At 43.7% G+C, this 16122-nt stretch overlaps 2 protein-coding genes across 4 annotated transcripts in view; both read right to left on the reverse strand.

The window, feature by feature from the left end:
* The window catches only part of LOC309350314 (uncharacterized protein), an 80500-nt gene that overhangs the window by 45271 nt on the left and 19107 nt on the right, over positions 1–16122 (reverse strand). The gene's annotated exons all lie outside the window — the stretch shown is intronic.
* Positions 1767–15234, reverse strand: LOC309350317 (C-type lectin domain family 4 member F-like). Of its 3 annotated transcripts, XM_081877247.1 has the most exons (8): positions 15090–15234; positions 14884–15008; positions 12606–12824; positions 10079–10186; positions 6843–6929; positions 4524–4684; positions 3079–3182; positions 1767–2073 (listed from the first exon to the last, which is right to left on the reverse strand). In XM_081877247.1, the coding sequence occupies exons 3-8, from the start codon at positions 12820–12822 to the stop codon at positions 1908–1910; spliced, it is 843 nt and encodes a 280-aa protein (XP_081733373.1). In that variant the 5' UTR covers positions 12823–12824; positions 14884–15008; positions 15090–15234; the 3' UTR covers positions 1767–1907. The 3 variants fall into 3 exon arrangements, with proteins under 3 accessions (XP_081733373.1, XP_081733374.1, XP_081733375.1); XM_081877248.1 differs by lacking the exon at positions 14884–15008; XM_081877249.1 differs by lacking the exon at positions 14884–15008 and having other exon boundaries at positions 12606–12803; positions 15081–15234.

Raw genomic sequence — 16122 nt, forward strand, 5'->3', positions numbered from 1 at the left:
AGTAGGAGAGATCATTGTGTCTCAGTGGTCAGCTGTGCAGTGATCAGACTGCTGGGAGAAACACGGAGAGAAGAAACACCATGGTTCATCTGCAGCAGCCCAACTGGAGGCCTTCATCTGCCCCAGCTGTAACAAAACATGTCTCTCCTATATCGGTCTCTATGGCCACAGCTGTAACGCTCCAACGGTTTGACTTCACACACACACACCCCCCAAAGGCACACTCCTCCATTGTCCTCTGAGACAGGCGGATGCCGGCACTTAATTTTTGTATCTTCATTTTAGACCTTATTACTTTTTCTGTGGAAATTGCTTGATTTGGTTGTGTTCTGTTAATGTATTTTTTATTGTTCATGACTAATTTTGTTGTGTTTGTAATTATGTGGATTTTTTTGTAAGCCACTTTGAGCATGGGTTGAACTATGGAAAGCACACAAGGAAAATTATTTATGTATGTTTCTAGGTATGTAGCTTCTCCCAACACTTCCTGGCAGTTGAGGGGTGGAGCGGGCAGCAAACACAACAGGTAGCCTGAATATTACCATGCTCCAGGGCTCTTTATCTTCAACAGAGTAGTCCCTGCCAGCCATGACCTGGGAGGAAAGTGGCAACCCTTTGATGCCCCCCCCCAGCCCTCCTGCTGCCTTCCCAAAGCCAGGTAAGTGAGGTGCCCAACTTCAGAAGGAGGTGCAAGTCTCTGGCAGGGTCCTAGAGTCCTTCCCAAAGCTGGCAAAGCACTAACTAAGCTTTGGGAAATAATAATAATAATAATAATAATAATAATAATAATAATAATAATAATAATTTATTTATACCCCGCCCTTCCTGGTTCAAAAACTGGGCTCAGGGTGGCTAACAACAAATTTAAAACACTTAATTATAAAAGCAGCATAAAATACAGTATAAAAACATGAATAACAATCAAAATCAAAAATCAATCAGATAATCCCCAGGGCTAGCTGGCTGAATTGGTCGTACTTGGGCCAGCGAGGAGGCCAGGGGGGAATTAGCTGTGGGGTCTCAGAGCAGGTAATCTTCATAAAAGGGGAGGTGGAGGAAAGAGAAGGGAAATAAAAGATCAGGCTGAATTCAAATTAAAGGCCACGTGAAATAGCTCTGTCTTACAGGCCCGGCGGAAGGAGGTTAAATCCTGCAGGGCCCTAATCTCATGGGACAGAGCATTCCACCAGGTCAGAGCCATCACTGAGAAGGTCCTGGCCCTGGTGGAGGATAATCTGACTTCCTTAGGGCCCTGGACCTCTAAACTATGGTTATTCATGGACCTTAAGGTCCTCTGCGGGGCAGACCAGGAGAGACGGTCCTTTAGAAGCAGCAAGGAAGCAACTGTGACAGCAGGCATCCCTTCCCAACAAAACTATGACATTTCTTAATTTAGTTGGTATTAGTGCAACTGCAGTGCTTAAACGGAGACCCTCCAAGTGTCCCTGTTTTCCAAAGACAGTCCCGGATTTACAGAAGCTGTCCCAGTTTCTGATTTGACCCCAGAACGTCCCACTTTTCCTTAGGGCATCCCTATTTTCAGCAGAGAAATATTGAAGGGGGTGTCTCTAATTTTCATCGGAGAAATGTTGGAGGGTATGTTAAGTGTCCATCGTATCTGGGAAGAGCACCAGAACAACTGGTCATGCTCTGTGACTTGCTGGCAGCCCTGCCAGGTCCAGTAGGTGCCAGTTTCCAGGTACCCATCACCTGAGAAACAGATCCCCACAGCCAACAGATAATAACAAAGCACACTCTAATCTCTCTTGGTTTCAGGCAGCTAAAGGAACGGTGCTTGAATGGAATCGGATGTTTATGTTTATTCTGTAGCTCTGAAGGCTTTCCATGGGGTTGGATGGTGAAATGCAAAGCATTCTGTCTTCACTCAAGCGTTGGTTCCCCCAACTTTACAGTTCTTCAATATCCAGGTTTTCCTTACAAACCCATCTGCGCGGTTCATGACAGTAGGCATCGTTCCAGTTATATTTGTTACTTGCAGGGACGATGGAGACACAGTCCTCCTCTATTTCTCTGTTTTGCTGTCTGTGGGGAGTCTCACTGTGAGACCAGTACCTGCGGAAAGACTTCCCATTAAACAGGAAAGATAGAGACAGGCTGGGTCTACCAATGAGGAGGAAGCAAGGCATGCTGAGACCTGTGGGGTGAGAATGGGATGCAGCCCCCTTGGATTGTGGGAGGCAGGAGGGCCACATTTTTAGATGCTCCCCAACATCATTATTATTATTATTATTATTATTATATTATTATTATTATTTTAAAAAAGAAATCCCTGCAAGTTGGGAAGCGTAACACAGAAACTTAACCACACCTCAAAATAATTATGGGATGGGTGTCTCCTTTTCCCAGGAAGAGGAGAGGCTGTATCAGACTGTATTTGGACCCTTGCAAGATTCTGAATAGGGATGTGGGTGGCGCTGTAGGTTAAACCACAGAGCCTAGGGCTTGCCGATCAGAAGGTCGGTGTTTTGAATCCCCGCAATGACGTGGTGAGCTCCCGTTGCTCGGTCCCAGCTCCTGCCAACCTAGCAGTTCGAAAGCACACCCAAGTGCAAGTAGACAAATATGTACCACTCCGGCGGGAAGGTAAACGGCATTTACATGCGCTGCTCTGGTTCACCAGAAGCGGCTTTGTCATGCTGGCCACATGACCCGGAAGCTGTACGCCGGCTCCCTCGGCCAGTAAAGCAAGATGAGCACCGCAACCCCTCAGTCGGCCACGACTGGACCTAATGGTCAGGGGTCCCTTTACCTTTACCTTTTAAGATTCTGAATAGTGTGGGACATTTGACAGGCAAGTAAGTGTGCTCATCTATACCTGGGAAAGAACCATCTGAACACCATAATACAGTGCATATCTTAGAACATGGAAAGAAGGTGTTCAGGGGTTTACTCCATTATGCGCCTCCCGCCTTCACATATACACACACCCTGGTCCATGAATGTCCGTGACACAGGAAACACTCCTGTGTGAAATGCTGCAGCAATTTCTGCAAGATGACTTGACTTTTCCTCTAGTGTTTGGGAACAATTCCTCGACACCGCCTATTTCAGACTTACTCTTTTTTAAATCGGGAGCCATCTGTCCATTCCCATTTGCCTTCCTCCGTTTCATCTGTAAGGCCTATCCAAGTGGGGTCACTGAGCAGGGAAGTGACGAAGTTCTGTAGAAAGAAGGAACAACCTCACTCGACATTGTGTCAGGTCATTGAGGCAAGAAAGAGACAACAGCCTGCCTAGGGTTGCACATGTCGGTAAGCCTTCACAGATTTGCCAACGTAGCCCTAAATGTGTGGTAAGAAAAGTTAGGTTCTGTTCAGTATAATTGGTTTAATTGTCGCAGAGATGAAGAATGGCTAAAGGTATATTGCTGAAAGGTTTAACATGGGCCTGTATTAAAGCCAACAAGAGCACTCTGAGCTCTTGCTGAGTTGAGAATTAACTGATTGTTGTTCTCTGGTAGCTAACGTGTGAGTGTTGTAACCTTAGATCATGTGAGAGGTATTGGATTGCAAATTTGCCATCTGGAAAGCTTCCTTTATCTCTTAAACTCTATGGAATGAGGCTTCAAATGAAGCTCTCCTGAAGGGAGAGTAAGCAGCCTAAAGCCAATGGAGGCTGGAATGAAGGCTGTGGGGAGAAACAGACCTCAGGTTCTCAGTCTCTTGGATCATTTCATCTTTTCTAAGATGTTGAGCCTGTGCTGGACAGCACAAGACAATGTGCAGATATTTTGATTGTATCTTTGATGCTTGTGTTCTGTTTTTGAAGAGTTCTGCCAGTAAAACTTTGAATAATATTTTTATGAGCCTGCACAAGGTTTCATTGCCAAAGGCCTCAGTTCTTACGCTTCCAGTCACTTCAGACTGCGCAACATTAATATCTGCAACAGGTTCAGTGTAACCCACATAAACAATTTTCATTTTAAAAAATTCTCCGCCTCAGATTCTGAGCCAAGAAACTGCTTACACAACTGTAATGGAGCCTCTGCAGGTTGCAAAATATTCTGGGCTGTGTTCTATAATGACTTTACATTGAGATTCTACCATTGCCTACTGGGCTTCACCATCGCTGCATGTGCAATGGGACTGTGCCAAAGAACCATGTTCTCCTGTTCCAGAAAGGTCAGACGTGGAGCGACAAATGCCTTTCAGTGAAGCCTGCCTGTCATTTCTAACTTAATTGAGGAGCCTCTTGTAAGCTTTCATGGAGGCCCGGGACTATTTGGGACAGAATTTTCAAGCCATTGCATTGATGCTACAAAGGCAGAATAGTAGCAAAATCACCGAGTTGGAAGGTACCCTGAGGATTTTCTAGCCTAAGCCCCTGCAATGCAGGAATAAGCAGCTGTCCCTTACAGGGATCAAACCTGCAACCTTGGCGTTCTTAGCACCACACTCTAACCAACCGAGCTATCCAGCTGGGATGTGTGGATAGGAAGCAGGCAAGAAATCGTACAATATTTGCAAGCGAGAACAGAAAGGAGAGAAGCAGATGTAAATAACCTGTTCTTCATCAGTCAGGATGGAGGCCAAGTGGGCATCTCTGGACTCGCAGAAATTCTCAGCATCATACCAGCTCTTTTTTCCTTTTGAAATGTAGTAGAGATTCCTCCCAAAAGCATCCCACCTACCAGAAGACTTCCCACCTTTAAGGAAGAAGGATTCTAAGAAGAAATAAGTAGGAAGAAAAGGATAATGTATTCTCTTCTATACATAGTTGAATTCAACCCCTGCTCATCCCTGAGGAACAATGGGTGACGTGGGCTAATTCTTGCAGCTTAGCCTACCTCCAAGGGTTCTTGTGCCGATAAATTGGATAATCCAATCCACGCTGCTCTGAGCTCCTTATGGGAAGGGAGGGACCCCAAATATAAGAAATATTGGGAATTGCTGCAGAACCCACTTCTGGGTCCCATTAGAACTGAATTCATATTTCCCCATTTTCTGTGAGCCCGGGAACACCAACTGATCACTTCAGCACATGCTTAAAATCTAGAGCTCTGCTCCCCAGTGAGGTGGAGCCAAGGTCCTTTTGCAGCAGAACCACGACCCTCCCAGCCAGCACTTTCTGAAATAATGCATGAAACACAACCATTCCCCGAATTTTCTGAATTTTGAATTTCAGTTCTCCAGCCAAGGAATTTCACAAAAATGCATATACTAAAGTGAAGTTTGTGTTAAATGCTTGTGTCTTGCGGAGGTAGCTCACAAGTATGCATCTTGTGAGCTGAAATCATTTTGCCAAAGTATGTATGTATGTATGTATGTGTATATATATATATATATATATATATATATATATATATCACAATTTCACAATATATCACAATATCACAATATATATGTGTATATATATATATATATATATATATATATATATATATATATGCTTTCGTAGATTTTCACGGGTACAGGAATGCAGGTTATATATATATATCACAATTTCATGTGACTATGTGCATATGAGGAAGAAACTTGCTCCAAAATGCTGGTTTGTTTTCATGAGAACCTTTTCTTTAAAAAACAAAACAAACAACAAATCGCAAGTGGATGTGGAAATCTTGAGAAGACCAGAAAATGAGAAGCTGAGACAAACCAAAACTGACACATGCTTCCATCCCCAGAGGGCAGAAGCTGAGAGAGGTCTGACCGTGAGAGAGAGGGTTTTGCATACATCTGCCCAGGGATCTGAATGCTGATATTGTCAGTAATTTATGCACTCTGCAACAGTTAACTGAAATACCCTGGTCAGGGCCATGCACCTGGTCTGTCTCGTACCTGCGGGACCGCCTCTCCCGGTATGCCCCACAGAGAGCCTCAAGGTCCATAAATAGCAACACCCTAGAGGTCCCGGGCCCTAAGGAAGTTAGATTGGCTTCAACCAGAGGCAGGGCCTTTTCAACTCTGGCCCCGGCCTGGTGGAACGCTCTGCCTCATGAGACCAGGGCCCTGCAGGATCTGATTTCTTTCTGCAGGGCCTGTAAGACAGAGTTGTTCCGCCTGGCCTTTGGCTTGGAACCAATTTGATTCCCTCCCTCTCTTTCTTTTTTCCTTTCCTTCTCCTCCTGCAATGAGGCTACATATAAATATTTTAATGTTTCAATATTTTAATGTTGTATTTTAATTTTGTTTTTAAGTTGTAATCATTCAACTTGTTTTTATTATTGCTTGTAAGCTGCTCTGAGCCTGGCCTTGGCTGGGGAGGGCGGGGTATAAATAAAAATTATTATTATTATTATTATTATTAAGCTCAAGGACACTGGAGCTCAGAAGCTGTAAATACAGTTTGGCCTTGGTACAGTAAGTGGCAGCAAAGGTGCCAACTCCTTGGGGCCCTGGGTGCCCGGGCACCCACAAAATTCCCCACAAAGCGGCTGGGCACTCACAAATTTCGGTGCCAGAGCCATGCACACTGCATGGCACCCATGGCCCTGGGCACCCACAGTTGTGGGGCCAAGATGGCACTCCTGCATGGCAGGTAGTTCAAGGTGAACAGTAGTAGTGGTGGATGCAACAGAGAGAAAAGCAACAAAGAAAAGGATTCTGTTTTGTATATAGTTTTCTGTCTTTCAATAAAATGCCATCAAATATTCAAACGCAGGCGCTTCTGCCTGTTTGCGCAATCTGCTTGCGCAAGAGCCAACAGATGTGTTTCATAACTTCCTCTCTGTGCCACATCTGGCGTTCAACCAAAGTGGCCTCTAATCTTTGTGCCTGCCAGCTGGGGGGGGTGTCCTTTTTGCAATTTAAGCATGCGCCTCCTGCCATTTGATCGCCCTTGCATTCTCAAAAAGTGCTGAGTTCAGGCATGCAGCTACTTACGGTACTTCAGTTTCCGTTTCTTGTAGGCCTTTTCAGCCTCTTCTAAATGGTCTGGCAATGTCTTCACTTCTTCTGCTACCTGCATGGCTATAAGCATTCCCACAGTTAGAAGGTTTCTTCTTCACCTTCACCACCACAGACACATTTGCTTGTTATAGTTAAGTATTTATATCTTAGCCTTACAACCAGGGAAGTCTGGTGTGAGAACAAAACTAGATAGCTAGATAGCTAGATAGCTAGATAGATGATTGATAGATGATAGATAGATAGATAGATAGATAGATAGATAGATAGATGAGAGAGAGAGAGAGAGAGAGAGAGAGAGAGAGAGAGATGATAGATAGATAGATAGATAGATAGATAGATAGATAGATAGATAGATAGATGATAGATATAGATAGATGATAGATAGATATAGATAGATAGATAGATAGATAGATAGATAGATAGATAGATAGATAGAGATAGATGAGAGAGAGAGAGAGAGAGAGAGAGAGATGATAGAGATAGATAGATAGATAGATAGATAGATAGATAGATAGATAGATAGATAGATGATAGATAGATAGATGATAGAATATTATTGTCAGAAAAATGGAAGCAAGAAGAATTACCGACGAAAGAAGAATGGCAAATGAAATTAATGGGCTATGAAGAAATAGATAAATTAACAGGAAGGATTTGAAACCTGTGGGATCAGAGATTCTTAGAGGACTGGAGTAAATATTTGAATTATTTGAAAAGCAGTTGTGATAAACAGATTATGCTAGTAGGACTGCAAGAAGTTCTGCAAGGAGGACTTTGTGAAATATTGCAAGGAAGGCATTGAAAAGAATTATTAGTTAAGGACAATTAAAAGTAAAAGAGAAATTAAGAAATGGAGAATAAGTGATAAAGAACGGAAAATCATCAGAGGTTGTTGACGGAAGTCTAAAACATTGTATAAGAAGTTATGTTAAATGATTGTTGGAACTTATATGTTTAAAAATTAATAAATATATATATTTTTAAAAGATAGATAGATAGATAGATAGATAGATAGATAGATAGATAGACAGATAGATAGATGATAGATAGATGATAGATAGATGATAGATAGATGATAGATAGATAGATAGATAGATAGATAGATAGATAGATAATAGATAGATAGATAGATAGATAGATAGATAGATAGATAGATAGATAATAGATAGATAGATGATAGATAGATAGATGATAGATAGATAGATAGATAGATAGATAGATAGATAGATAGATAGATATAGATGATATAGATTAGATATAGATATAGATATAGATATAGATATAGATATAGATATAGATATAGATATATAGATATAGATATAGATAACAGAACCCACCCAGCCCAGCCTTCCTCTGTATGTGACTAGAGGTGAGCGTGGCCTCACCTGTGCAGGTAACGACAAAAGCACAGGGCAGGGTAGCCATCTCTCTCTCTTTGTCTACATGCATTGAAGAAGCAACATCTGCTTAGCCAAAGATGCTCTCTTGGCCTCCAGCCAAAAGAGGACAAAGGGACTGTCTCCTTATGAGATAGTTTAGCTTACTTTTCTAAGCTATGTCTGCCTTCTGGGATCCCATTGTGAACAGAATGTGAGTAAACTCTTTTTATACTTTTATAAAAGACTGTGTTGTGTCTTATCTTTTATGAGGGAATAAGGGGGAAATACCAGAACAGTTATTATAGAGGCTTTAGCGAGCCTGAGGAAACGCATCTGCTGCAAGTTTAAAAAGGGGACTGTTACTCTGCTAAATTGTGAACTTGTTTACACAAGTTGGAAAGGCTATAATCAAACAATATATCCTCTCCTGCATCCCTGAACATTTCCACATTGTGGACCTTACTCCCTGTGAACACACACAAGATGGATAACTATTAGGCTCTTCACTTTGTTTATCAGGCTCTAGAAGCCTCTCCTGCTGTCTCTGGAGGCTCTCATGAGATCTCACAGGGCCATGAGAGATCTCAAAAGAGACTCTAGAGCACATGGGAGAAGATGCCCAGAGCCCACTAAGCAAAGTAGAGAGGTTAAAAGCTATTCTTGGGGCCTTTAGATTTGGAGGAATTTTGAAACATGTCCTGAAATACCTTATGGATTTTAGATTTAACCATGGAGATTTGGTTGACCTGTCGAGAAGGAATAAAAGCATTGCTAGGTTGGAGCTTCCCCGAGATCTGCTCTTCAGTATCAAAGGAAGGAAAATAAGAACAAGATCAGTAGAAGACAAAGTAAAGTGCATGTATAAATATGAAGAAGACCTGCAGAAGGGACTTGGAAAAGAGTTAAGAACCTCGGACAGAAGATCACCAGGTTGATGGACTATATGGAATTGATGAATGACTGGCAGTATCCGAGACCAGGGAGAAGAGATGGTGGAAGAAGATTGGAAAAAGTTTAAAATTTATTTTCAGAAATAGAAATATTGTAAAATTACTGAGTGTTAGAAAAATGTTGGAATGAGATCTTATGACTAGTTGAAATGTTATAAGGAGTTAAGCATAAATAAGCATTATAGTATTAATGGAAAATAAGGGTAAAAATAAGTTAAGATATTTATATGACAGAAAATAGAGAAAGATGGAAAGGAATTGCTGAAACAATTAATAGAAGTGGAATACAAAAAGGGAGGTGAGAGGAGGTCGATGAAACAAGGGTATGAAAGATAGAGTACTGAAATGGTATGATGTATGGTTTTAAATTGTTTTTGTTTTGTTTTGTTTAGGTCAATGTGTCAATGTTGTGTTTTGTATTGTTTATATATTGTATTGTATTGTTTTTTTCCTTTCTTGTTTTTTTTTTCTTTTTGTCTTTTTTCTTCTCTTTCTTTTTTGTAAGTTTTAAAAGTAATAAATATTATTTTAAAAAATAAAAATAAAAGCTATTCTTGTGCCAGGAAAACTCAGTGCAAAAAGAGTTTTTAAGCGCTATGCCTTACATGCATTCAATTCATGTAATTTCAACTGACTGGCCACCCAGCACATAAATTTGAAATCTTGCAAGTTAAATGCGTGTAAGTTGCAAGTTACTTGCACACCTGTGGTACACAGAAGTGGTAACATTTTCTGTAAAGCCTGACCAAAAGTCTACATCTGTGTCTTATCTGCGATGCCTTCAAGGCAGTCCTTCATATTTGCTTCAGTGGAATGGAAGCAGCCCCCATCCCCTTTTGAAAGCCAGTCAGGAACAAACCATCCTTGCTTTTCCACTTACCATTTTCGGAATTGATCTTAGGACGGTTTAGTGAGGCAGCCATTGTGCTCCTTAGTGTGATCAATGGGTCTGTGCGAGGATCTTTAGGTGCTCTTTTCAGCTTCTGATCTAAAGTTATAAAGACAAGGATGAGTGCTAAGATTTGCAGGTGCCCAATTTCTGCCCCAGTCTGCTTCATTTGATACCTAGGAGTCTACAAAGGATTTTTCACTTACAGGAGGCAAAGGAGAATATCCCACAGAGGACCTGTTGCCCCACGCAAAGTGGCTGGGGCAACCCAGTCAGATGGGAGCATTATTATTATTATTATTATTATATTATTATTATTATTATTATTATTATTATTATTATTATTATTATTATTATTATTTACATCATCTTCATTTGAATACTCTCCATTTTTCTAATCTTAAATGCAATGCTCCATCTCTCTGAAGCATTTTGCAATTATTATTATTATTGTTATTATTATTATTTTTAAAGACTCATGATAATTCTTCAGCTTTGTCCTGCGAATTGCTTCTAATAAGCACATTTGTGTATGCGGTTTTGAGTAATGCACACACATTTTTCTCCTCATAACTTACAAATTCCTCCTATAATGACTTTTAAATACGACATTCGTTTTTATGCACATTTCCTGTGTTCTATACATTTTCATAAATGCTGGCATCAAAAAATTCAGAGACGTGCTAATTTCTGAGGTCAGTTGTATGTTGGTGCAGATAGATTCAGTGTCAAATGTTACCCAGACTGAGTTTCTCCCCCATCGCTAGACCCACCAAAGAATATTTGTATTACTGATAGGGTTTTAAACCCAGCACGAGGTCTTAAATGAAGTTCTCTTGGTGCGTTGCATGTGTGAAGGAGTACTACAGCTTGAAGGGAAACACTATCTGCCACTCACCCCCTCCAGGGGTTGTGACTCTCACTGCCCCTGTCCCCTCCCCATGTCCACCTGTTTAGCACTGAAGTTTGCAAAGCGATGGCTCCATGGCTCTCATCTGCTGTTGATCCATGCATAAGGTTGCCATATTTCAAAAAGTGGAAATCTGGATACAAAAGGTTGGTGTGTTTTGTTTGCAAAATCTCAAATCACCTTTAGTTTTGCCGGCTATGTCCAGGAAATTCCAGACATATGGCATTCCTCTCCATGCAACATCAGCTGTAGAGGCCAGCAGTGGGGACTTGGGTTTGAACCCCTCAAAGTGCAAAGGGCTTGAGGGGGCCACTTGGGAAAGCCTCATCTCTGGTGCATGAAGAACACCCAGTTCTTCTGGCCACATGACCAGGGATCCTGCCAACCGTCCCTTCTCATATTCACCAAGGGCACAGCCAACAGATGCATTCTAGATGTGGGGTAGCCTTCAGGCCCAACCCTGCGCTCCCTTGCTCACTAGGGCTGGGAGATATATTCATATACTGTCCAAAACCAGTTTGAAGTCCATATCATGATATCGGTTTCATAATTTTTGACCTTGTTAGGATTCTTGCTCCATGTTTGCAGTCATGGGATTGTAATATATCCCATGACGGTGTATGTTTTCATTCCACAGTGTGGGAAGTGATGGAGACAGGATGTTAATGTTACTGTGTTCCGTGAAGTGGGACTATTGTCCTTTGTCCTTCCTCTCTTTGCTGTCTGATGAGAAAGAGGAAGGAACTAAATCAGAATGCTCCAAGTGTAATATATGTAAATAAATGTAGATTAGCCAAAATGCTGTGCTACTGAGGTCTGTTACGGAAACTGTGAATACTCTGTGGATCCCTAAGTGTGCTGATGCTTCTTGGTATCAGTCGCTGTGATGTTCAGGCTGAAGAAAGCTTTTGAAGCTTCCGAACGATCGACCAGGAGGGAGAGACCATACCAGTCAGGCATGCCAGTCTCTGCCAGGGTTCTACACGAGGGTAGGACGGTCCTAACATATATCGCGAACCATTATGTGTGTGCTATGCAAAAATCACAATGTCAGGGAAACCATGAAGCCAGCCAATGCTCCATCTTTATTTCAGACATTGTGATATATTGGTATATCGAAATGCTTAGCTAGTGATATACAGTATCACAATGTTGGAAACCAGACATCGCCCAGCCCTAGGTAACAGTCTGGCCTATATACTCATAGTGACTGTAGTGTTGGAAACAGTGGCGTAGCGTGGGTTGTCAGCACCCGGGGCAAGGCAAGTAATTTGCGCCCCCTAACCCGTGGATTTGCGCCCCCTAACCCTAACCCACAGATGTTGCGCCTGGTGCGGCCGGCCCCCCCTGCACCCCCCACGCTACGCCACTGGTTGGAAAGGACCCAAAGGGTCCATAGCTGTCAACTTTTCCCTTTTCTTGTGAGGAATCCTATTCAGAATAAGGGAATTTCCCTTTAAAAAAGGGAAACGTTGACAGCTATGAAAGGGTCATCAAGCCCCAAACCCTGCAATGATAATCTAATCCCCCTTCAGGAGGAAAACCCAAGTAGGACAATTTATTCAGGATTGTTCAGGGGAGTGCATGATCAGGGGGAGCTGAACTTACAGGAAACACCCATCCCGATTGCCACGGCAATTAAGGTTATTATAGCAATAGTGATGACAGTCCACACGACTTTCACGCGGGTTTCATTCATGAGAAGAACGATAGGTTTGCGTGGCGGTGGCGGTGGCGATGGCGATCCTGGTATGGATGCTTTATTCTTTGGAGGGGCTTTTGCTTTCGGTTTTGCTTTCGGATTTGCTTTCGGTTTAGGTGCCATAGCTTGAATGACAAGAAGAAATTAAAACAAAAAAACTGAGTGTGAAGATGACTCATCGAGGGAAAGATTTACCATCAGGTTCACTTTTGCCCATCTGGGGTTTATTTACTTATTTACAAACTTTTTTTGAATTTAAAAAAAACCCATAGCAAATGTAGTGTTGCCTTCTGCGACAAACGCATGTACAGATGTTAAACCTTGTAATCATCGGGCTGTACAGTGAAGTCTAAGCGGTATACAATCAATAGTTTGGAAAAATGGGCAGATCAGCCCAAATGCATATTTCTCAAGGGAAGAACAGAAAGAGGCTCTCCAGCCTTCTATTTGCTAGCCTCTCTAGCCTTGTTAGGAAGGCTGACAGATAGAAGGCCGGAGACTTCATTTCATACTCTAAACTGGACTGAGTTGGAAAGGAGTTTTCTTAACCGGGAACTCTGTAAAAGGACGACTACAGACTTTGGTGTTCTGGAGCAGTGCATACTCCGCTGATCACACTAGTCAAAGGATGGTGTGGTATCAACAACCAACAGTGGGCCCAAGGCTAACATTTTCTTGGCCAGTTGGCTTCTACAAGTCATGGCACACACTTCCGCTTGTTCCCTGATTTCTAGATACAGGTCTGAGTGGTTTCCCTTTGCCCTGCTGCTTTCCGATTTAACACTGAATCGGAACAAACGGCAACCTTTCGGGAACCTGCTTGCTGCTGTTTCTGATTCAGAGGTAAACCACAGTTTGCCCAGGGGGAAAGTTGCAGGGGGAACAGATTAGACAGAAGACAGATTACTGTATCATTGTTACGAAACGATATAAATCAAGACCCTAGGAAGACAAAGCCATCTTTCTTTGTTATTCTTGTTATCACCCTCCGATGCTCAGTTCAGCGTTCCGTAAGTGCTATATTCCACATACATTGGGTCCAAGTTTCGGTGGTGCTTTTCTCCCCCAGTTGGAAGCAACTATTTGTCTCGCTGCTGTCATAAGAAAGAAGATCAACTCTTTGTGCTTAACATTTGGATTGATATGGTTTTCCACTGACTGCACGGCTAACACGGGGTCGGGGAAAAGTCACTGTCCTGTAACAACGGGGAAATTGGCACTGTGCACAACACCCAATCAGCAGTGGGAACTGTGTCAACATTGGGTGGTCACTCACTAAGCAGTGGCCGGTTGCATGTGCAAAGGTGATGATGACAGTGGCGTAGCGTGGGGGGTGCAGGGGGGGCCAGCCGCACAGGGCGCAACATTTGGGGGGGTGCGCTCGCACTCGCAGCTCTCTGCCCCTACCTGGCTCACTCTCTCTCTCTCACTGCAGTGCTGGCTGTGCGAATCCGATCCGAGCTGCCGGGTCGCCGCCCACTGTGAAGGGGGAGGGTGCCAGGCGTGCGTTGCAGTGCGGAGCGGAGAGCGAGGGAGGGACTATCTGGGGGAGGAACAGTGCAGCGGCCGCCCAGCGCAGCGCTGAGCGTGGGAGAGAACCACACCCGACCAGCCCAGGCAGCAGCAAGAAGAAGCTGGCAGCGGCGGCAGGTTAGGGGTTAGGGGCGCAAATTACTTGCCTTGCCCCGGGTTAGGGGGCGCAAATAACTTGCCTTGCCCCGGGTTAGGGGGCGCAAATAACTTGCCTTGCCCCGGGTTAGGGGGCGCAAATAACTTGCCTTGCCCTGGGTTAGGGGGCGCAAATAACTTGCCTTGCCCCGGGTTAGGGGGCGCAAATTACTTGCCTTGCCCCGGGTTAGGGGGCGCAAATAACTTGCCTTGCCCCGGGTTAGGGGGCGCAAATTACTTGCCTTGCCCCGGGTTAGGGGGCGCAAATAACTTGCCTTGCCCCGGGTTAGGGGGCGCAAATTACTTGCCTTGCCCCGGGTTAGGGGGCGCAAATAACTTGCCTTGCCCCGGGTTAGGGGGCGCAAATTACTTGCCTTGCCCTGGGTTAGGGGGCGCAAATAACTTGCCTTGCCCCGGGTTAGGGGGCGCAAATTACTTGCCTTGCCCCGGGTGCTGACAACCCACGCTACGCCGCTGGATGATGATGATGATTTGAATTCATATACCGCCCTGTACCCAGGGGTCTCAGGGTGGTTCACGGGAGGCAGATCTTAGAAGGGAAACATCTTTAAGCTGCAGAAGGCTGGAAAAGAGCAGCTGCTTTTAGCAATTAAAAAAGTTATCTGATGAAATTGTTCTCTCTGCAAAGGGCCAGAAAGAAACTGTCTAAACTCTAGTAACTGGAGGTTGAAGTGAAATACTCTGGGGGCCACATACTGTACCTTCTCCTTTATCTTAGGATTCCCTGCCAGGACACCATTAAAGGCTATCACTTGTTCTTCCTCCGAGTTTGATGCAATTGATTCCTGCAATACTTCTCATCTGCACTGCACATTGCCACTCCCTCCTCCTGCCTTACTAACTTCCTTTATTTTCTCAATATGGTGCATGCGACAGCCCTGGGAGTCCAGCTGCTTGCTGATTGGCTGCCTGCTCTCCCCTCCCACCATTCACAATCTCACCTGTAGCTGAAAGGTAAGGTGAATTGTGATGGCATTTGGGGGTGGGGAGGCAGGGTGAGGCAGCAGTCTCTGGCATCCCATGTCAAAGAAAGTGGAGCAAGACCATCTCCACCCATCATGGGCAATGGTATCAACAAGCTCCTCACCTGCTTGGTGAGACTAGCCATCTCCCATCTTCCTAGTCCCTGGAAATATTTTGGGCTGAAATCAGGTTTGGGGCTGTATGAGACAGTTGGGGAACAGTCATTGGGGGATCTGAAGCAAAGTTTCACCTGTACACTGATGACACACTGCTCTTGCCTTGTACCATCTGAATTTGATGTGGAAGGGAAGTTGGTTGGTTCTGCATCGATACCTGAGTGCAGTGGTGGACCGGATAGAGGTCAATCAACTGGTTTTAATTTTTTTAAAATGATTTTTATTGCCATTTAAAAACTTTACAGATCTTACAACATCTTTTCTCTTTACAATTGCATCCATAATCTATTTTCCTTTCCTTACAATCTGAGTGAGAGACTGCTGGTGTCCTTCTACCGAGGCTCCATAGAGAGCATTCTCACATACTGTATTTGTGCCTGGTTCTCCAGCTGTACAGCTAGGAAGAGGAAGGTGCTCCAGAAGGTCATAACCACAGCCCAAAGGATTATTGGTCATCCCCTCCCATCTTTGGAAGAACTGTACGGTTCCCGTTGTCTTAGGAAAGCAAACAATATCCTGCAGGATGCATCTCACCCGGGACACAGTCTGTTTGTACTACTGCCTTCTGGCAGGAGATACAGAAACATCAAGTCAA

This window comes from Podarcis erhardii, assembly GCF_964252035.2.
Source record: "Podarcis erhardii genome assembly, chromosome: 9".
NCBI lineage: Eukaryota > Metazoa > Chordata > Lepidosauria > Squamata > Lacertidae > Podarcis > Podarcis erhardii.

Bases quoted from the DNA above. Each gene is read 5' to 3' on its own strand.
- LOC309350317 (XM_081877248.1), bottom strand. From the start codon at position 12,822: ATGGCACCTAAACCGAAAGCAAATCCGAAAGCAAAACCGAAAGCAAAA. The intron at 10,187-12,605 runs GTAAGTTCAGCT...TTATAACTTTAG, and splicing joins AATCGGGATGGGTGTTTCCT to ATCAGAAGCTGAAAAGAGCA. The intron at 2,074-3,078 runs GTAAGTCTGAAA...GTCTTTCCGCAG, and splicing joins GGCTCCCGATTTAAAAAAGA to GTACTGGTCTCACAGTGAGA.